We start from the raw sequence: 23,242 nt of genomic DNA on the forward strand, positions 1-23,242 counted from the left end.
TGTTTAACACAGGTTAGGTCATGGGCTCACATGTTTAGGTTAGGTCATAGGCTCACAAGTTTAACACAGGTTAGGTCATGGGCTCACATGTTTAGGTTAGGTCATGGGCTCACATGTTTAACACAGGTTAGGTCATGGGCTCACATGTTTAACACAGGTTAGGTCATGGGCTCCATGTTTAACACAGGTTAGGTCATGGACTCACATGTTTAACACAGGTTAGGTCATGGGCTCCATGTTTAACACAGGTTAGGTCATGGGCTCACATGTTTGACACAGGTTAGGTCATGGGCTCACATGTTTAATGTTATCTAGCTGTAAAAAAAGGTTTTTTACTTCAGACTTGAGGAGCAAGATCTCCTTGGCTGAGGCAGCTGCCTTCATCTGGTAGTGCTCCACCTCCCTGGCTGTCTGAGCCCTGACCACCTCCTCCACATGGGAGGACACCCTGTCCCTCTCACTTTGAAGGTCACTGACCTCTGACATGGCTTGCTCAAGTTGCTTTTCAAGTACAGTCACTCTAGCTGGAACATAAACATGTATCAACACAGTGGTACAGTCACTCTAGCTGGAACATGTGTCTACACAGTGGTACAGTCACTCTAGCTGGAACATAAACATGTATCAACACAGTGGTACAGTCACTCTAGCTGGAACATGTGTCTACACAGAGGTACAGCCACTCTAGCTGGAACATGTATCAACACAGTGGTACAGCCACTCTAGCTGGAACATGTATCAACACAGTGGTACAGTCACTCTAGCTGGAACATGTGTCTACACAGTGGTACAGTCACTCTAGCTGGAACATAAACATGTATCAACACAGTGGTACAGTCACTCTAGCTGGAAAATGTATCAACACAGTGGTACAGCCACTCTAGCTGGAACATAAACATGTATCAACACAGTGGTACAGTCACTCTAGCTGGAACATAAACATGTATCAACACAGTGGTAGAGTCACTCTAGCTGGAACATAAACATGTATCAACACAGTGGTACAGTCACTCTAGCTGCAACATGTATCAACACAGTGGTACAGTCACTCTAGCTGGAACATGTATCAACACAGTGGTACAGTCACTCTAGCTGGAACATGTAATCAACACAGTGGTACAGTCACTCTAGCTGGAACATGTATCAACACAGTGGTACAGTCACTCTAGCTGGAACATGTATCGACACAGTGGTACAGTCACTCTAGCTGGAACATGTAATCAACACAGTGGTACAGTCACTCTAGCTGGAACATGTATCAACACAGTGGTACAGTCACTCTAGCTGGAACATGTATCGACACAGTGGTACAGTCACTCTAGCTGGAACATGTATCAACACAGAGGTACAGCCACTCTAGCTGGAACATGTATCAACACAGAGGTACAGCCACTCTAGCTGGAACATGTATCAACACAGAGGTACAGCCACTCTAGCTGGAACATGTATCAACACAGTGGTACAGCCACTCTAGCTGGAACATGTATCAACACAGTGGTACAGTCACTCTAGCTGGAACATGTATCGACACAGTGGTACAGTCACTCTAGCTGGAACATGTAATCAACACAGTGGTACAGCCACTCTAGCTGGAACATGTATCAACACAGAGGTACAGCCACTCTAGCTGCAACATAAACATGTATCAACACAGAGGTACAGCCACTCTAGCTGGAACATGTATCAACACAGAGGTACAGCCACTCTAGCTGGAACATGTATCAACACAGTGGTACAGCCACTCTAGCTGGAACATGTATCAACACAGAGGTACAGCCACTCTAGCTGGAACATGTATCAACACAGAGGTACAGCCACTCTAGCTGGAACATGTATCAACACAGAGGTACAGCCACTCTAGCTGGAACATGTATCAACACAGTGGTACAGTCACTCTAGCTGGAACATAAACATGTATCAACACAGTGGTAGAGTCACTCTAGCTGGAACATAAACATGTATCAACACAGTGGTACAGTCACTCTAGCTGGAACATAAACATGTATCAACACAGTGGTACAGTCACTCTAGCTGGAACATGTATCAACACAGTGGTACAGTCACTCTAGCTGGAACATGTATCAACACAGTGGTACAGTCACTCTAGCTGGAACATAAACATGTATCGACACAGTGGTACAGTCACTCTAGCTGGAACATGTGTCTACACAGTGGTACAGTCACTCTAGCTGGAACATGTGTCTACACAGTGGTACAGTCACTCTAGCTGGAACATGTATCAACACAGAGGTACAGCCACTCTAGCTGGAACATAAACATGTATCAACACAGTGGTACAGCCACTCTAGCTGGAACATGTATCAACACAGAGGTACAGCCACTCTAGCTGGAACATGTATCAACACAGTGGTACAGTCACTCTAGCTGGAACATGTATCAACACAGTGGTACAGTCACTCTAGCTGGAACATGTATCAACACAGTGGTACAGTCACTCTAGCTGGAACATGTATCAACACAGTGGTACAGCCACTCTAGCTGGAACATGTATCAACACAGAGGTACAGCCACTCTAGCTGGAACATGTATCAACACAGAGGTACAGCCACTCTAGCTGGAACATGTATCAACACAGAGGTACAGCCACTCTAGCTGGAACATGTATCAACACAGAGGTACAGCCACTCTAGCTGGAACATAAACATGTATCAACACAGTGGTACAGCCACTCTAGCTGGAACATGTATCAACACAGTGGTACAGCCACTCTAGCTGGAACATAAACATGTAACAACACAGTGGTACAGTCACTCTAGCTGGAACATGTATCAACACAGTGGTACAGCCACTCTAGCTGGAACATGTATCAACACAGAGGTACAGCCACTCTAGCTGGAACATGTATCAACACAGAGGTACAGCCACTCTAGCTGGAACATGTATCAACACAGTGGTACAGCCACTCTAGCTGGAACATGTATCAACACAGAGGTACAGCCACTCTAGCTGGAACATAAACATGTATCAACACAGTGGTACAGCCACTCTAGCTGGAACATGTATCAACACAGTGGTACAGTCACTCTAGCTGGAACATGTATCAACACAGTGGTACAGCCACTCTAGCTGGAACATGTATCAACACAGAGGTACAGCCACTCTAGCTGGAACATGTATCAACACAGTGGTACAGCCACTCTAGCTGGAACATGTATCAACACAGTGGTACAGTCACTCTAGCTGGAACATGTATCAACACAGTGGTACAGTCACTCTAGCTGGAACATGTATCAACACAGAGGTACAGCCACTCTAGCTGGAACATAAACATGTATCAACACAGTGGTACAGCCACTCTAGCTGGAACATGTATCAACACAGAGGTACAGCCACTCTAGCTGGAACATGTATCAACACAGAGGTACAGCCACTCTAGCTGGAACATGTATCAACACAGAGGTACAGCCACTCTAGCTGCAACATAAACATGTATCAACACAGTGGTACAGTCACTCTAGCTGGAACATAAACATGTATCAACACAGAGGTACAGCCACTCTAGCTGGAACATGTATCAACACAGTGGTACAGTCACTCTAGCTGGAACATAAACATGTATCAACACAGTGGTACAGCCACTCTAGCTGGAACATAAACATGTATCAACACAGTGGTACAGTCACTCTAGCTGGAACATAAACATGTATCAACACAGTAGTACAGTCACTCTAGCTGGAACATGTAACAACACAGTGGTACAGTCACTCTAGCTGGAACATGTATCAACACAGTGGTACAGTCACTCTAGCTGGAACATGTATCAACACAGTGGTACAGTCACTCTAGCTGGAACATGTATCAACACAGTGGTACAGTCACTCTAGCTGGAACATAAACATGTATCAACACAGAGGTACAGCCACTCTAGCTGGAACATGTATCAACACAGAGGTACAGCCACTCTAGCTGGAACATAAACATGTATCAACACAGTGGTACAGTCACTTTAGCTGGAACATGTATCAACACAGAGGTACAGCCACTCTAGCTGGAACATGTATCAACACAGAGGTACAGTCACTCTAGCTGGAACATGTATCAACACAGTGGTACAGTCGCTCTAGCTGGAACATGTATCAACACAGAGGTACAGCCACTCTAGCTGGAACATGTATCAACACAGTGGTACAGTCACTCTAGCTGGAACATAAACATGTATCAACACAGTGGTACAGCCACTCTAGCTGGAACATAAACATGTATCAACACAGTGGTACAGTCACTCTAGCTGGAACATAAACATGTATCAACACAGTAGTACAGTCACTCTAGCTGGAACATGTAACAACACAGTGGTACAGTCACTCTAGCTGGAACATGTATCAACACAGTGGTACAGTCACTCTAGCTGGAACATGTATCAACACAGAGGTACAGCCACTCTAGCTGGAACATGTATCAACACAGAGGTACAGCCACTCTAGCTGGAACATATACATGTATCAACACAGTGGTACAGCCACTCTAGCTGGAACATGTATCAACACAGAGGTACAGCCACTCTAGCTGGAACATGTATCAACACAGTGGTACAGCCACTCTAGCTGGAACATGTATCAACACAGTGGTACAGCCACTCTAGCTGGAACATGTATCAACACAGTGGTACAGCCACTCTAGCTGGAACATGTATCAACACAGTGGTACAGTCACTCTAGCTGGAACATAAACATGTATCAACACAGAGGTACAGCCACTCTAGCTGGAACATGTATCAACACAGTGGTACAGTCACTCTAGCTGGAACATAACCATGTATCAACACAGTGGTACAGTCACTTTAGCTGGAACATGTATCAACACAGAGGTACAGCCACTCTAGCTGGAACATGTATCAACACAGAGGTACAGTCACTCTAGCTGGAACATGTATCAACACAGAGGTACAGTCACTCTAGCTGGAACATGTATCAACACAGTGGTACAGTCACTCTAGCTGGAACATGTATCAACACAGAGGTACAGCCACTCTAGCTGGAACATGTATCAACACAGTGGTACAGTCACTCTAGCTGGAACATAAACATGTATCAACACAGTGGTACAGTCACTCTAGCTGGAACATGTATCAACACAGTGGTACAGTCACTCTAGCTGGAACATGTATCAACACAGAGGTACAGCCACTCTAGCTGGAACATGTATCAACACAGAGGTACAGCCACTCTAGCTGGAACATGTATCAACACAGTGGTACAGTCACTCTAGCTGCAACATAAACATGTATCAACACAGTGGTACAGTCACTCTAGCTGGAACATGTATCAACACAGTGGTACAGCCACTCTAGCTGGAACATGTATCAACACAGTGGTACAGCCACTCTAGCTGGAACATGTATCAACACAGTGGTACAGTCACTCTAGCTGGAACATAAACATGTATCAACACAGTGGTACAGTCACTCTAGCTGGAACATGTATCAACACAGAGGTACAGCCACTCTAGCTGGAACATAAACATGTATCAACACAGTGGTACAGTCACTCTAGCTGGAACATGTATCAACACAGTGGTACAGTCACTCTAGCTGGAACATGTATCAACACAGAGGTACAGCCACTCTAGCTGGAACATGTATCAACACAGAGGTACAGCCACTCTAGCTGGAACATGTATCAACACAGAGGTACAGCCACTCTAGCTGGAACATGTATCAACACAGTGGTACAGTCACTCTAGCTGGAACATGTATCAACACAGAGGTACAGCCACTCTAGCTGGAACATGTATCAACACAGAGGTACAGCCACTCTAGCTGGAACATGTATCAACACAGTGGTACAGTCACTCTAGCTGGAACATGTATCAACACAGTGGTACAGTCACTCTAGCTGGAACATGTATCAACACAGTGGTACAGTCACTCTAGCTGGAACATGTATCAACACAGAGGTACAGCCACTCTAGCTGGAACATGTATCAACACAGAGGTACAGCCACTCTAGCTGGAACATGTATCAACACAGTGGTACAGCCACTCTAGCTGGAACATGTATCAACACAGTGGTACAGTCACTCTAGCTGGAACATGTATCAACACAGAGGTACAGCCACTCTAGCTGGAACATGTATCAACACAGTGGTACAGCCACTCTAGCTGGAACATGTATCAACACAGTGGTACAGTCACTCTAGCTGGAACATAAACATGTATCAACACAGTGGTACAGCCACTCTAGCTGGAACATAAACATGTATCAACACAGTGGTACAGTCACTCTAGCTGGAACATGTATCAACACAGTGGTACAGTCACTCTAGCTGGAACATAAACATGTATCAACACAGTGGTACAGCCACTCTAGCTGGAACATAAACATGTATCAACACAGTGGTACAGTCACTCTAGCTGGAACATGTATCAACACAGAGGTACAGCCACTCTAGCTGGAACATAAACATGTATCAACACAGAGGTACAGCCACTCTAGCTGGAACATGTATCAACACAGTGGTACAGTCGCTCTAGCTGGAACATGTAATCAACACAGTGGTACAGTCACTCTAGCTGGAACATAAACATGTATCAACACAGTGGTACAGTCACTCTAGCTGGAACATAAACATGTATCAACACAGTGGTACAGCCACTCTAGCTGGAACATGTATCAACACAGAGGTACAGCCACTCTAGCTGGAACATAAACATGTATCAACACAGAGGTACAGCCACTCTAGCTGGAACATGTATCAACACAGAGGTACAGCCACTCTAGCTGGAACATGTATCAACACAGTGGTACAGTCACTCTAGCTGGAACATAAACATGTATCAACACAGTGGTACAGCCACTCTAGCTGGAACATGTATCAACACAGAGGTACAGTCACTCTAGCTGGAACATAACCATGTATCAACACAGTGGTACAGTCACTCTAGCTGGAACATAAACATGTATCAACACAGAGGTACAGCCACTCTAGCTGGAACATGTATCAACACAGTAGTACAGTCACTCTAGCTGGAACATGTATCAACACAGTGGTACAGCCACTCTAGCTGGAACATAAACATGTATCAACACAGTGGTACAGCCACTCTAGCTGGAACATGTATCAACACAGAGGTACAGCCACTCTAGCTGGAACATGTATCAACACAGAGGTACAGCCACTCTAGCTGGAACATAAACATGTATCAACACAGTGGTACAGCCACTCTAGCTGGAACATGTAACAACACAGTGGTACAGCCACTCTAGCTGGAACATAAACATGTATCAACACAGTGGTACAGCCACTCTAGCTGGAACATAAACATGTATCAACACAGTGGTACAGTCACTCTAGCTGGAACATAAACATGTATCAACACAGTGGTACAGCCACTCTAGCTGGAACATGTATCAACACAGTAGTACAGCCACTCTAGCTGGAACATGTATCAACACAGTGGTACAGCCACTCTAGCTGGAACATGTATCAACACAGTGGTACAGTCACTCTAGCTGGAACATGTAACAACACAGTGGTACAGTCACTTTAGCTGGAACATGTATCAACACAGAGGTACAGCCACTCTAGCTGGAACATGTATCAACACAGTGGTACAGTCACTCTAGCTGGAACATGTATCAACACAGAGGTACAGCCACTCTAGCTGGAACATGTATCAACACAGAGGTACAGCCACTCTAGCTGGAACATGTATCAACACAGTGGTACAGTCACTCTAGCTGGAACATAAACATGTATCAACACAGAGGTACAGCCACTCTAGCTGGAACATGTATCAACACAGTGGTACAGTCACTCTAGCTGGAACATGTATCAGTATAGTGGTACAACTCACAAACTTGCTGCAGCACACAGTGTTGAAGATGACAGGAATGTCAACAGCATACAGAAACTGCTCAACTATACAGCGCTACAGTTTAAAAATTATCCAGACTCACCAGAAGCACGGCTGTATTTATTTTTTATCATCTTGTTTTCCATCAAGAGAGCAGAGTTTTCAAAATTTAATTTTTTCATCTGACCTTCCATTAATTCCTGAAGACATGGAATCATATAAATACATATAAATATACATATATATATATATATATATATATATATATATATATATATATATATATATATATATATATATATATATATATATATATATATATATACATATATATATATATATACATATATATACATATATATATACATATATATATATATATATATATATATACATATATATATATATATACATATATATACATATATATATACATATATATATATATATATATATATATATATATATATATATATATATATATATATATATATATATATATATATATATATATATATACCCTTGAAACTTGGTGACAAGACTACTGACACTTGGTCACCTCTATGACACTTAATGACCCTCCATAACAAGCCGGCCACTTGTGGACAAGAAACATTCTAACTATCCACAAAATATGTACTTAACAAAATGTCAACTTACTTTCCCAGGGATGGATCCATCCATCAGTGGACTTACAATGGCAGCCATCTCTGTGAAGACTGAGGCTAATAACAGAACAAAACATTCATATAAGAAACATGGAAATAAAAACAATAGAAAAAAAAGGTTTCATCCAGCAAGCAGTTCTAAATATAATCATTCAGCCAGATGACATTGCGGAAAGGGTTTCAAGTGTTCATATCCACAAGATGAAGAGAAGAAATGCCACAGTATGATCCAGACTCAATGAATCAATTTTTACCTCACTGATTGACCCAACTATTTCTATAATGATTTAATTCATTGTTAGATCTTATATTATTTTACATAAATATAATGAAATTTAAAGATTTATGTTAATGTTCAGCAGGCCTGATAAATAAAATTTGGTTTTCACCTTAAGCTCAGTAGAAGGACTATGATGTTTCTCCTGTTGACTACAGCAGATAGTCATAAGCGTGACTTTGTTTGGAACTTGAATATTTTTTCAATATTCATGTTTTAAAATATAAATTTTACATTACACTTTTTAAATTGTTTATTATGTACCAAAATAAAGCATAAAATCACAAACTTAAAACCAAAATTGCCTCACTAATTGTCCCTCATTTACCTGTATTTCTGCAGGTAGTTTCACATTTTAATTTAGCACTTTACCACAAATGTACACAATATAGAATGTAGATCTGGAGTCTACTCAATCTCACCCAATGGCATCAAAGTGGCCATTACATACTTTTTTAAATGCAGTGCGTGATGACGCGATTTAGAAACTAGTGTGCCCGTCCTCACGCATTGCTGTGGAGTTTAAAGAAAGTCCGAGGATAGCCCAGAGCAAGAAGCACCCTGATGCGCCTGATTCAGTTTAGTGAACGACTATAATACTAGATCTACTTCTTATCCACATTGTATCACACTTTTTTAAACTAACGTTTTAAATTATAGTCATGGTCTACTAGTAGAGTCTACTAGTAGTAGACCATGCATGAGTGGGTAGACTAGACAAGTAGACAGTATAGTCGTGTAGGGTAAAGCTCCATTTTAGAGTATTTTATTCTCTGCTTCTTGTTTACGTCCAGTTGAGCGTATTATATTATAATAACCGAAACACACCAAAACATTAGGAAAACATGATTTATTTATTTGTATTGTATTTTTGTTTTAACAAATGAATCAAAATTAATTTTAATGTTTTAGATTTGGATAATTTACTTTTGTCAAAACTTGAGAAAAAAACAAATTTAGAATATTGAATGTGCTATGTTCGTGTGTCAGTTAGAATTTTCATGGCAATGGGTGAAGTACGTAAAGGTAAATCACAATTGCAAGGCAGTTAAGTTTGTATTGTTACAAGTATCTCCCAGGCATGATACTATTTATAGATAAACAGTTATGAACTTACAATGACCCCAAAACTGAGGCCAACACAATTTCAAACAGCTATTGCCCAAGCTATGACGTATGCTGATAATGAAAGTCAATGTGAACTCACAGTGAACCCGCGACAGTGTAAGGAGTTTTTTCCCGCTGACGATCAAACAATATTTAATTGGAACAGTTCTAATGCTTTTTTATGTTTATTTTACCTTTTCTAATTAATAATCACATTCATAAAAAAATAAGTAGATCTAGTGTTTTCCTAACGTTTTGTGTGTTTCGGTTGTGCTTTTAATAAAATGCGCTCAACTAGAAGAACGTGAAGCGGGGAATAAAATACGCTAAAATGGAGTTTTACTCCATTTTAGCTAGTGTAGATTCTACACTCTACAGTGTAGAAGTGTAGAGTGTATGTATAGTCTACACACTCTACACTCTATACTTGAGTCTATACACAATAATCTACTCTAGACTATTTGAATTTAGGCCTAATTATATTAGTACTATTAATTAAGAACTTAGTGATTCTAGATTAGATGTAAATCTAGATGTAGATCTAGCTAGATTTAATAATTTAATTACTTAGAATTTTAGAGATTGAATCCACCTGCCGTGAGGGCTGTCAGGCCCTGGTCCACCAGGACAAAAATAATTGTTAAATTTGCATTAGGCTATTTTTAACACCGATGTTTAATCTAAATTATAATAGGGCCTATACAATTCGAATTATTTAATGCCGGTAACTGTACTACCTGATAGTTAGTGCTCCCTCATAAAACTTCTTTCCAAATAGGCCTATAATAAATATTAAATATCTAAGCAGAAGTGAGTGACCACCATCTTTGTAAACAATTCCGGAGTTGGCATATCTAAGGCAAACTATGATTGGGAAAAAAGGTGGACAGGAATCGACTTTCATCACTCGATATTAAAAATTACTATTTTAAAATTTTGGTTATAGATTCTACAATAGCACGTTGTTTAAACGATTTTTTATAATATACCATATTACAAGCTTTTATTTAAGTTGCTTCCTCGTCATTTCTGTCGTCATAGATCGAAACGGGCTTTTCGCACACGGACGTTTAAATATTAGGATTGGATACCTTTACCAATATTTAGAAGATATCCACACTTTTCTTTACAGTTATTTAAATAGTAGTGTATTTATTTATTTAAAGAAAATCCTTTGTTTTCTCCCTTTTAGTGCATTATTACATAAAAGCTTGTTATTAAAACGTTTTTATGTATTATTTTCCTTTTTTACTTCCTCGTAAACAGAGTATAGAGAAAGTATTGCACAAAATTCAAATCCGATTTTTGGCGTTTCACACCTCCTAACTTTCTGTATACCGTATAATTTCCGAGTAATCATTCAAGACATCTAAATCAAGATTTATCAAAATCTAAACATTTTATTTTAGAGTATCCGTCGGAAAAACTTTTTGCAATGTTGTCTTCGAACACTAACTTAAGTAACGTTTCAGTTCTGAGGACAAAATTTCACATAGGCCTCTAGATCTAGATCTATATCATATTTGTCGTGTACTACCAACTTTTACGCTCTTTACAGTGATGAACGGTTTCTCAAAAGCCGATGTTAGATGGACGAACAGGTTTCTTTCAACTTTAGAACGACCTTCGGTAACCAGAAGTGGTACATTATTTCTATGAAACACAATAATTTGAGCACTGATTCATTTAGATGAGATTTCCTATATAAGTATAAGATCTTATAGTTAGGCCACTTTAAATTTTTAATTATACTCTGATATCCGGGAGTGGTACTTTTTTCCTGTTTCTAAAATATCAAATACCAATAAACTCTGACCGTTTATGGAAGGTAGACTAAGTTTCATACATTGGGATTTCTGATTTCTCAACACACAAAAAAATAGAATTTGATAATTTTTATATCATATTTTTAAAGCAGTATATTCTAAGAACCTTTTACCTCTGTATTTTCTCAAAAAGCGATCAGTTTTATAAAAAAAAAATTTAGTTTCTATAGCCATTCTAAACTTATTGTTATATAAGAATATCTATATATATAATTCTCTTCTGGGAGCCGTTAGAAAACAAGCTGCAAGCGCCTCCTTACAGTCCCCTCTCTTTCTCTCTATCACTATCACTACCACCCCCACCCCACCCCCACATTGTCTGGTGAGTTGTGGTCACGCTAAATTAAATGTTTACAAATCGTAGAGCTGGGTTTAGTGACGGCTATTAGGGGCAGATAATTTAGTTTGAAACGATTTTAAACTTACAGGAGGTAACTAAGAGGAGGCTGCTTTCACGGGGGGGGGGGGGGGGGAGTGTAGGGTCGGGGTTAGGGGAAAGGGGGGGGGTTAGTGTTTTAAAGCAAATATTTTCAGTGGCAGCATTGGTACTGTCGAATTCACAAATTATGAATTACTGAAAAGTAGAAAATAAAACAACTAAATAGCGGCGTATGATACGCCGCGGGTCGGCTCGTATAGGTATATTGTGTGTATGTGCGTGTGTGTGTGCTTGTGTGTTTCCATAAGCAGACATACAACACAACAGAATCATCTTTCACATCGTATTTTGTGAATTTAATCTAACAAGATCCACTGTAAAACTACGGGGTGAGAATAGTTGAATAGCTCTCGGCTGTCTACGTGATGGTCATGGAACTGGACATAAATAGTTTTGTTAAAGTTGGTGAGTTGTAGGCACAAGTCACGTGATTTGAATTGGTGACGAACGGAATATGTCTATGGGGGGGGGGGGGGTTGTCTTGTGGCAAGGCTTGGGTTGCAGGTCCATCAGAGCCACTCGAGTTCCTGGTTGGCCTTACTGTCTGCACAGATCTGGTAGTGACGGGACGAGTGCTGGTAAGAAAAGGCCATAATGTTTTCCTGTGGGACCAGAGGCAGGGGGGAACACACTGGTAGGTCGGGCGAGTTGCGCTGCGACTTGGGAAGGGGTAATCGAACACCCCACGGGAAAGGCAGGGCGTTGTGGGGGTATGCAGGTAGGCAGGAGGTGGGCGCTATGGAGACGTACTCGCTGGGCACGACGTAAGTCAGGAACTTGGATGGCCGGTACAACACCCGCCTCTCATGCACGGAGATGTCGGACCTTTTCTTTTTCTTTTTTTTCTTATGACGAGTCTCCTGGACAAATGAATCATCACTGTCGCCGTGTAAATAGCTGGGAAGGGTTGCAGATGCTGACGACGGGGCTCGACTTCCGGCGTCAGCGTGGCCCATCCAGCGCCTGAACTCTTCCTGCTGTGAGATGTAGGCCTGCACGGGCAGGAGCACGCTGTCCTCCGCCAGCTCGGGGTTGGACGGTGGCTTCTCCTCGGCTAGTCTGCCTTGGTCGTCGTCAGCAGACGACGTCGTGTCTGTTGTCTGAGAAGAATCTTCGGAGCTCCTGTTGGTTTGATTCATGTCACTTCTGCTAGTGGTGGAGCTAGTGGTCGGTGTACGGGCGTTCGTGTTCCGGTTTCCTAGACTGGCCTCTGTGTCGGGAGCCGTTCTATAGACCTTGCTGACTGCTCGCTCGTTAGGCCTGTCTCCAGTGACCCCCATTCTTCCAGCGATGTAAACCCTAGGCTGGAACAGTTGGGAGATCAAATTCTCCTAGGTTCATCCGTTGTAAGTCTCCTGCAAAGGTTAACAATCTCAGATGAAGCGTGTGTTAAAGTCAAGTTCTTTTTATTTATCTTATCTTTATCACCCACTTTCTCTCTCTGTCTTATTTATATGTATTCGTGATTTTGATCACAAGTACCGATTATTAATTAGGAGAGCTCTACATCCATGACAGTTCTATGCCCTAGAGCAGGGGTCTCCAAACTACGGCCCGCGGGCCGGATGCGGCCCGCGAAGTCCTCTCATCCGGCCCGCGGAGATCTTTTTGTACAAGGGAAAATCGTTTGTTGGTGATAGCTGAGGAACTTTGCCCAGAAAAAATCAAAGACATGCCTTGAAGAAACTGGCCCCCGAACTGAAATTTGATAGTTAATGCGGCCCTCGGACTGAAAAGTTTGGAGACCCCTGCCCTAGAGCAACCCTTATATAGTGATCTAACAAAGCTTAAAATATTGTATTGTTTGGATGACTTAATGATTCGTTCGGTGTGGTTGATGTCACCAGAGTTTCTTCCAGGCATCATATATACTTTTAACAGTGTCCGGCCCCCCGAAAATTTTAGTCCGCCTCCCCACCCCAGAAAATTTCAAGTCCCCCCCCCCCCCCCGGTTGAAAAAGTCTGGAAGAAACACTTGTCACTGATCATGTAGGTAGAGAGTAGCTGTTATTTCTATGTAGATGGGAAACAGGAAATCGATCGAGATATGGTGTAGCTAGATTCTAGATCTAGATTCTAATTCTAAAAAATCACATAGATCTCTAGATCTCTAATCTAGCCGTTGTTTTGTTGTTTTGTTTGTTGTTGTTGTTTTTACTAGGATAATCCTTCAATTTGTAAAGCAAATCCTTTGATACGGTTCTCGCTGTGTCTACCAGGCTCACTTGTATTGAATGCACCGATTGCATACCTGGGTAGGGTGGTTGACCTGTAACTGCCATCAGAAATTATCACAATCCATCTGAATCCAACGGCCAGGCACGATAAAGGGAAGACAAGTGAAGCGAGCCGTTCATCAGAAGCCTCCCACTGGTAGTACCGCGGGGATGTCAGACCGCACCACAATATGGTGCGAAGGAATCTGGCGCATTGGTTGCATTGGGCTTAGGCAGTGGCGTAGCGAGGTCGGGTGTCACCCAGTGCGGCATCTATTGGTGTCATACCCCCCCCCCGTAAGATATATATATATATATATATATATATATATATATATATATATATATATATATATATATATATATATATATATATATATATATATATATGTATATATTTCATATACACTTGTAAGTATGTGAATACGCATGTGTATATGTATTCACATTTTTTTCTGGATGTATTTAATTTTTATTACCACCCCCCCCCCCCCCATCCTACACCATACATTGATTAACACTTAAGTTATTACGATTCTCAACCAAACCGTTTTCCTCGGGGATATTTTGCAACGTTTAGTTGATGTGACTCCCACTCCCCCACGGTGATTGCTTTAAACTGTGCTCAGATAATACTAACAATTTTTATCTATAGCCGGTTATAAATACAGCTGGATGTAGCGTGTTTTCTCTTTCATCAGCAGGTTTACGTCATGGTGTCACCCCGCCCCCTCTCCACCTTTGTCGGGATCTGTCAACTGCTCTTAAAAGACTATTTAGCTCACTGTAATCATTTAATTATATGGAATTATCATCTTTCTCTATATATTTTACTATTTTTGCCTTGGTGTCACCCCCAAATGGTGTCACCCGGGTGTAGTCCGCCCCCCCCCCCCCCAGCAACACCACCCCCTCGTGACGCCCTGAGCTTAGGATGTCCAAAACATAAAAGCAGATTTTCTTCCATGCATTTCTTCGGGGGGGGGGGGGAAGGAGGAGAAAGACAAACACCCCCACCCCCCCCCCCCCCCGAACAAAGAATAAAAACACTGCATAAAAGTAAAAGACGTTTCAAAGTAAGGTCTGCGTCAGATATTAACGACAAATCGACAATCACTGTAATGTGTTATATCTTAATATTAAAATAGGCGTAGTCCTGAAGTCTTATATGACAACGACCTTAGTCATGATCTAAAATGGCTTCATTCTGGCATCAGTGATAATGGGCACAAAGGCTTGATATTAGGGCAGGACTAACGGTGGGCTTAGGGCAGGACTAACGGTGGGCTTAGGGCAGGACTAACGGTGGGCTTAGGGCAGGACTAACGGTGGGCTTAGGGTAGGACTAACGGTGGGCTTAGGGCAGGACTAACGGTGGGCTTAGGGCAGGACTAAAGGTGGGCTTAGGGCAGGACTAACGGTGGGCTTAGGGCAGGACTAAAGGTAGGCTTAAGGTAGGACTAACGGTGGGCTTAGGGCAGGACTAACGGCGGGCTTAAGGCAGGACTAACGGTGGGCTTAGGGCAGGAATAAAAGTGGGCTTAGGGCAGGACTAACGGTGGGCTTAAGGCAGGACTAACGGTGGGCTTAAGGCAGGACTAAAGGTAGGCTTAAGGCAGGACTAACGGTGGGCTTAAGGCAGGACTAAAGGTGGGCTTAAGGCAGGCCTAACGATGGGCTTAGGGCAGGACTAACGGTGGGCTTAGGGCAGGACTACCGGTGGGCTTAAGGCAGGACTAAAGGTAGGCTTAAGGCAGGACTAAAGGTAGGCTTAAGGCAGGCCTAACGGTGGGCTTAGGGCAGGACTAACGGTGGGCTTAGGGCAGGACTAACGGTGGGCTTAAGGCAGGCCTAACGGTGGGCTTAAGGCAGGACTAACGGTGGGCTTAAGGCAGGACTAAAGGTAGGCTTAAGGCAGGACTAACGGTGGGCTTAAGGCAGGACTAAAGGTGGGCTTAAGGCAGGCCTAACGATGGGCTTAGGGCAGGACTAACGGTGGGCTTAGGGCAGGACTACCGGTGGGCTTAAGGCAGGACTAAAGGTAGGCTTAAGGCAGGACTAAAGGTAGGCTTAAGGCAGGCCTAACGGTGGGCTTAGGGCAGGACTAACGGTGGGCTTAGGGCAGGACTAACGGTGGGCTTAGGGCAGGACTAACGGTGGGCTTAGGGCAGGACTAACGGTGGGCTTAGGGCAGGACTAACGGTGGGCTTTGGGCAGGACTAACGGTGGGCTTAGGGTAGGACTAACGGTGTGCTTAGGGTAGGACTAACGGTGGGCTTAAGGCAGGACTAAAGGTGGGCTTAGGGCAGGGCTAAAGGTGGGCTTAAGGCAGGACTAACGGTGGGCTTAGGGCAGGACTAACGGTGGGCTTAGGGCAGGACTAACGGTGGGCTTAGGGCAGGACTAACGGTGGGCTTAGGGCAGGACTAACGGTGGGCTTAGGGCAGGACTAACGGTGGCAGTGAGCTTTAGGTTGGTCTATTTTTGGGCTTAGGTTGATAACTATGCTAGCATTAACATCCACACACAGTGGCGTAGCGAGGTCGGGTGTCACCCCCCAGAGGCGTAGCGACCCTTCCCGGGGACAAACTTTCAAATCTTCTATTTGCATCCCCCCCCCTCAAACTTTTCTCTATATATTTTGCTATTTTTTTCCTTGGTGTCACCCCCCCCTCCTAAATGGTGTCACCCCGCCCCCCCCCCCCCCCCCCTCGCTACGCCTCTGTCCACACATACATTATGTGTTTCTTTGCAAGAAAACATGAGAATCATTAGCTGTTGATATAATTAAGGAAATTTATTTTGACCAGTTTTTTCGGTGGGCCTAGGCTACGCTAAATAAAAGGCCCACTCCTACTTTAAACCATTTTAACTGGAGTTTTCTTTGAAAAACAACAACTAAACCGATTGAACAATATTCGCAGCTTTCTATACGTATTAATGGCAGTACGTTGCCGCCTAGTGATTTTGTTAATAAAACGACTAACTGGGCCTGTTTGATGAATGACCAAGTGGGTTCAAGAAGCAGAAGTTTCAAGCTACAAGTTTCTGAAGCATTTTGCCAGCGTTTGTCAGATCTACTTATTTTACAAATCACTGCTCATGTGTTTGTTTACTTTGTTTTGCGCATCTTTTTAAAAACTTTGAACACGAGGCAAACGGCTCCACCAACCTGACCTCCAGTGTGGGGAGAGCGCAGGGAACTTCCCGCCATCTGAATAAACATTTGCAGGCAACTCACAGGCCTATTTAAAACACACACATTTCTTCTAAAAATACATCATGCCAGGTTTTTCACAAATGGGAGTTGAAATGGTAAATCCATCAGTAGAATTCTGGCTACCATCCAAGATAAGGAAACTAAAACGACAAGACTAGTACGGTACATTTTACACTTACAAATCCGGTACGGTTTTAAACAAATATTGAAATTGTCTAGTCTAGATTGAATCGATGGTGTTAAAAAAATAAACATTGACGGATCTAGAATTCGATTGTTTTGGGCTCTTGAGTTCAAGTTTTCACATGTACATTGGTAGGTGTCTGCATGTACCAGACTGACCAACGGACATTTGACCACATATGTAGGTGACTGTATGTAGCAGACTGACCAACGGACATTTGACCACATATGTAGGTGACTGTATGTAGCAGACTGACCAACGGACATTTGACCACATATGTAGGTGACTGTATGTAGTAGACTGACCAACGAACATTTAACCACATATGTAGGTGACTGTATGTAGCAGACTGACCAACGGACATTTGACCACATATGTAGGTGACTGTATGTAGCAGACTGACCAACGGACAGCAACCTGACCACAGTGGGAGCTGTGTCACCTGACCACAGTGGGAGCTGTGTCACCTGACCACAGTGGGAGCTGTGTCACCTGACCACAGTGGGAGCTGTGTCACCTGACCACAGTGGGAGCTGTACCACAGTGGGAGCTGTGTCACCTGATCACAGTGGGAGCTGTGTCACCTGACCACAGTGGGAGCTGTGTCACCTGATCACAGTGGGAGCTGTGTCACCTGACCACAGTGGGAGCTGTGTCACCTGACCACAGTGGGAGCTGTGTCACCTGACCACAGTGGGAGCTGTGTCACCTGATCACAGTGGGAGCTGTGTCACCTGACCACAGTGGGAGCTGTGTCACCTGACCACAGTGGGAGCTGTGTCACCTGACCACTGTGGGAGCTGTGTCACCTGACCACAGTGGGAGCTGTGTCACCTGACCACAGTGAGAGCTGTGTCACCTGACCACAGTGGGAGCTGTGTCACCTGACCACAGTGGGAGCTGTGTCACCTGACCACAGTGGGAGCTGTGTCACCTGACCACAGTGGGAGCTGTGTCACCTGACCACAGTGGGAGCTGTGTCACCTGACCACAGTGGGAGCTGTACCACAGTGAGAGCTGTACCACAGTGGGAGCTGTGTCACCTGACCACAGTGGGAGCTGTGTCACCTGACCACAGTGGGAGCTGTGTCACCTGACCACAGTGGGAGCTGTGTCACCTGATCACAGTGGGAGCTGTGTCACCTGACCACAGTGGGAGCTGTGTCACCTGACCACAGTGGGAGCTGTGTCACCTGACCACAGTGGGAGCTGTGTCACCTGACCACAGTGGGAGCTGTGTCACCTGATCACAGTGGGAGCTGTGTCACCTGACCACAGTGGGAGCTGTGTCACCTGACCCCAGTGGGAGCTGTGTCACCTGACCACAGTGGGAGCTGTGTCACCTGACCACAGTGGGAGCTGTGTCACCTGACCACAGTGGGAGCTGTGTCACCTGATCACAGTGAGAGCTGTGTCACCTGACCACAGTGGGAGCTGTGTCACCTGACCACAGTGGGAGCTGTGTCACCTGACCACAGTGGGAGCTGTGTCACCTGATCACAGTGAGAGCTGTGTCACCTGACCACAGTGGGAGCTGTACCACAGTGGGAGCTGTGTCACCTGACCACAGTGGGAGCTGTGTCACCTGACCACAGTGGGAGCTGTGTCACCTGACCACAGTGGGAGCTGTGTCACCTGACCACAGTGGGAGCTGTACCACAGTGGGAGCTGTGTCACCTGACCACAGTGGGAGCTGTGTCACCTGACCACAGTGGGAGCTGTGTCACCTGACCACAGTGGGAGCTGTGTCACCTGACCACAGTGGGAGCTGTACCACAGTGGGAGCTGTGTCACCTGACCACAGTGGGAGCTGTGTCACCTGACCACAGTGGGAGCTGTGTCACCTGACCACAGTGGGAGCTGTACCACAGTGGGAGCTGTGTCACCTGACCACAGTGGGAGCTGTGTCACCTGACCACAGTGGGAGCTGTGTCACCTGACCACAGTGGGAGCTGTGTCACCTGACCACAGTGGGAGCTGTGTCACCTGACCACAGTGGGAGCTGTGTCACCTGACCCCAGTGGGAGCTGTGTCACCTGACCACAGTGGGAGCTGTGTCACCTGACCACAGTGGGAGCTGTGTCACCTGACCACAGTGGGAGCTGTGTCACCTGATCACAGTGAGAGCTGTGTCACCTGACCACAGTGGGAGCTGTGTCACCTGACCACAGTGAGAGCTGTGTCACCTGACCACAGTGGGAGCTGTGTCACCTGATCACAGTGAGAGCTGTGTCACCTGACCACAGTGGGAGCTGTGTCACCTGACCACAGTGAGAGCTGTGTCACCTGACCACAGTGAGAGCTGTGTCACCTGACCACAGTGGGAGCTGTGTCACCTGACCACAGTGAGAGCTGTGTCACCTGACCACAGTGGGAGCTGTGTCACCTGACCACAGTGGGAGCTGTACCACAGTGGGAGCTGTGTCACCTGACCACAGTGGGAGCTGTGTCACCTGACCACAGTGGGAGCTGTGTCACCTGACCACAGTGGGAGCTGTGTCACCTGACCACAGTGGGAGCTGTGTCACCTGACCACAGTGGGAGCTGTACCACAGTGGGAGCTGTGTCACCTGACCACAGTGAGAGCTGTGTCACCTGATCACAGTGGGAGCTGTGTCACCTGACCACAGTGGGAGCTGTGTCCATTAGTCACCTGACCACAGTGGGAGCTGTGTCACCTGACCACAGTGGGAGCTGTGTCACCTGACCACAGTGGGAGCTGTACCACAGTGGGAGCTGTGTCACCTGACCACAGTGAGAGCTGTGTCACCTGATCACAGTGGGAGCTGTGTCACCTGACCACAGTGGGAGCTGTGTCCATTAGTCACCTGACCACAGTGGGAGCTGTGTCACCTGATCACAGTGGGAGCTGTGTCACCTGACCACAGTGGGAGCTGTGTCACCTGACCACAGTGAGAGCTGTGTCTAGTCAGTTGTCTTTAAACTTATTACCAACATCTTGTATCAAATAATTAGATATAAGTCTCAAGGTCGGGATACACAACCAAGAAATCAAGCCGAAACGTTGGTTAGGCGGGGGGAGGGGGGTATTGCCGACTGCACGCGCTTATTTAAAAAAATCTCGTTACCAAATTGTAGGATCCGTGTGAGATAGCGAGGGGAGAGAATCCGGTAATAGCTAATCAAACACGAGTAGTTTTTCCGCTCCCCTTGGCAAGCTGGCTCCAGCAACAAACAGCCAGGTTTTTATTTGAAGTGACGGCCCGATCAAGCGGAACCAAATCTTAGCAAAATACTGGCTGGGAATCTGGCCAATCCGTGGCGAGATGCTCCGCTCATTAGCGTAGAGAAAACAAGCAAGTGGGCGACTGTTGATTCGCTGCTCCCCTCCACCCCGCTCCCCTCCAACCCGCTCCCTCGCAAGACAATCTCAGCTCTGACCTTGGTCGGTTAGAATGGGTGGATTGGGATTTAGTGTGAAACTGTACACAGGGTGGATTCGGATTTAGGGTGGAACTGTACACAGGGTGGATTGGGATTTAGGGTGGAACTGTACACAGGGTGGATTGGGATTTAGGGTGGAACTGTACACAGGGTGGATTGGGATTTAGGGTGGAACTGTACACATGGTGGATTCGGATTTAGGGTGGAACTGTACACAGGGTGGATTCGGATTTAGGGTGGAACTGTACACAGGGTGGATTCGGATTTAGGGTGGAACTGTACACAGGGTGGATTCGGATTTAGGGTGGAACTGTACACAGGGTGGATTGGGATTTAGGGTGGAACTGTAGCCGACACTGTGTGATCGAACATGGGTGGATTCTTACACGGAATATAAACTAAAACACATAGGGTGCAATCATGTGTATCTTACATGGGTCGGTATCTTACCTGGGAGTATCTAGGATGGTATAAAATATATTGTGGAATCTTACATGGGGTGTTATCTTACATAGGGTGGTATCTTATATAAGGTGGAATCTTACATGTGGTGGTATCTTACATGGGGTATTATCTTACATGGGGTGGTATCTTACATGGGGTGGTATCTTATATAAGGTGGAATCTTACATGTGGTGGAATCTTACATAGGGTGGTATCTTATATAAGGTGGAATCTTACATGTGGTGGAATCTTACATGTGGTGGTATCTTACATGGGGTGGTATCTTACATGGGGTATTATCTTACATGGGATGGTTTCCTACATTGGTGGAGCTGCATGTCTTTCACGTTACTTTCAGGGGTAGGGGTGAGTGTGGGGAGGGGGGCGGGGCGTGATCTGGTGGGGGTGCTTCCCCCAAATACGAAGAGCTACCTGAAAGAAACACTTAGTGCTAGCTGGCTGAACTAGACCCACATCCTCCCACAAATATTCCATCTGCTGAACTAGACCAAACAATTGGTACAAATATTCCATCTGCTGAACTAGACCAAACAATTGGTACAAATATTCCATCTGCTGAACTAGACCAAACAATTGGTACAAATATTCCATCTGCTGAACTAGACCAAACAATTGGTACAAATATTCCATCTGCTGAACTAGACCCAACAATTGGTACAAATATTCCATCTGCTGAACTAGACCAAACAATTGGTACAAATATTCCATCTGCTGAACTAGACCAAACAATTGGTACAAATATTCCATCTGCTGAACTAGACCAAACAATTGGTACAAATATTCCATCTGCTGAACTAGACCAAACAATTGGTACAAATATTCCATCTGCCGAACTAGACCAAAGAAATGGTACAAATATTCCATTCGCTGAACTAGACCAAACAATTGGTACAAATATTCCATCTGCTGAACTAGACCAAACAATTGGTACAAATATTCCATCTGCTGAACTAGACCAAACAATTGGTACAAATATTCCATCTGCTGAACTAGACCAAACAATTGGTACAAATATTCCATCTGCTCAACTAGACCAAACAATTGGTACAAATATTCCATTCGCTGAACTAGACCAAACAATTGGTACAAATATTCCATTCGCTGAACTAGACCAAACAATTGGTACAAATATTCCGTTCGCTGAACTAGACCAAACAATTGGTACAAATATTCCATTCGCTGAACTAGACCAAACAATTGGTACAAATATTCCATCTGCTGAACTAGACCAAACAATTGGTACAAATATTCCATCTGCTGAACTAGAACCAACAATTGGTACAAATATTCCATTTGCTGAACTAGACCAAACAATTGGTACAAATATTCCATTCTTTGAACTAGACCCAACATTGCACGTGGTATAGCATCAAAAGTTTCCTTGTTTTTCTCCTAGAAAGCGACAGACATTTCCAATCCATCTTTTCTGCTTCGTCTTCGATTACTGCTGGGTATTCTCAGCTCACAAACGTCAGTAGGATTCGTTCTCTCCATCTTCCCACATTCCCCTCCTCCCTCTCTTTACTTTTCATCCATTGTATCTGCAGGTCTCTCTTATACTCAGGTGGGGGGAGGGGGAGGGAGGGACGCTGTTAAAAGTATACATTTTCTCTAAAACT

General features: G+C 44.4%; 2 protein-coding genes across 7 annotated transcripts in view; both read right to left on the reverse strand.

The window, feature by feature from the left end:
* Positions 1-10,891, reverse strand: part of LOC131955886 (golgin subfamily A member 4) — a 53,218-nt gene extending 42,327 nt beyond the window's left edge. For all 6 annotated transcript variants that reach the window (XR_009388911.1, XR_009388914.1, XR_009388913.1 and 3 more), the window contains exons 1-4: positions 10,606-10,891; positions 8,477-8,541; positions 7,920-8,016; positions 337-524 (exon numbers count right to left, since the gene is read on the reverse strand). Coding sequence is in view for 2 of the 6 variants with exons in the window: in XM_059320200.1 (XP_059176183.1) it covers positions 337-524; positions 7,920-8,016; positions 8,477-8,524 (333 nt within the window). In the remaining 4 variants the exon portion in view is untranslated. The remainder of the gene's footprint in view (positions 1-336; positions 525-7,919; positions 8,017-8,476; positions 8,542-10,605) is intronic.
* Positions 10,892-12,413: 1,522 nt separating this feature from the next.
* On the reverse strand, positions 12,414-14,511 carry LOC131954609 (uncharacterized). Its single transcript, XM_059318387.1, has 2 exons — positions 14,385-14,511; positions 12,414-13,488 (listed from the first exon to the last, which is right to left on the reverse strand). The coding sequence occupies exon 2, from the start codon at positions 13,411-13,413 to the stop codon at positions 12,643-12,645; it is 771 nt and encodes a 256-aa protein (XP_059174370.1). The 5' UTR covers positions 13,414-13,488; positions 14,385-14,511; the 3' UTR covers positions 12,414-12,642.
* Between the last annotated feature and the right edge of the window lie 8,731 nt (positions 14,512-23,242).

Source organism: Physella acuta, unplaced genomic scaffold, assembly GCF_028476545.2.
Source record: "Physella acuta isolate Inbredline_101_S28 unplaced genomic scaffold, ASM2847654v3 ptg000079l, whole genome shotgun sequence".
NCBI lineage: Eukaryota > Metazoa > Mollusca > Gastropoda > Physidae > Physella > Physella acuta.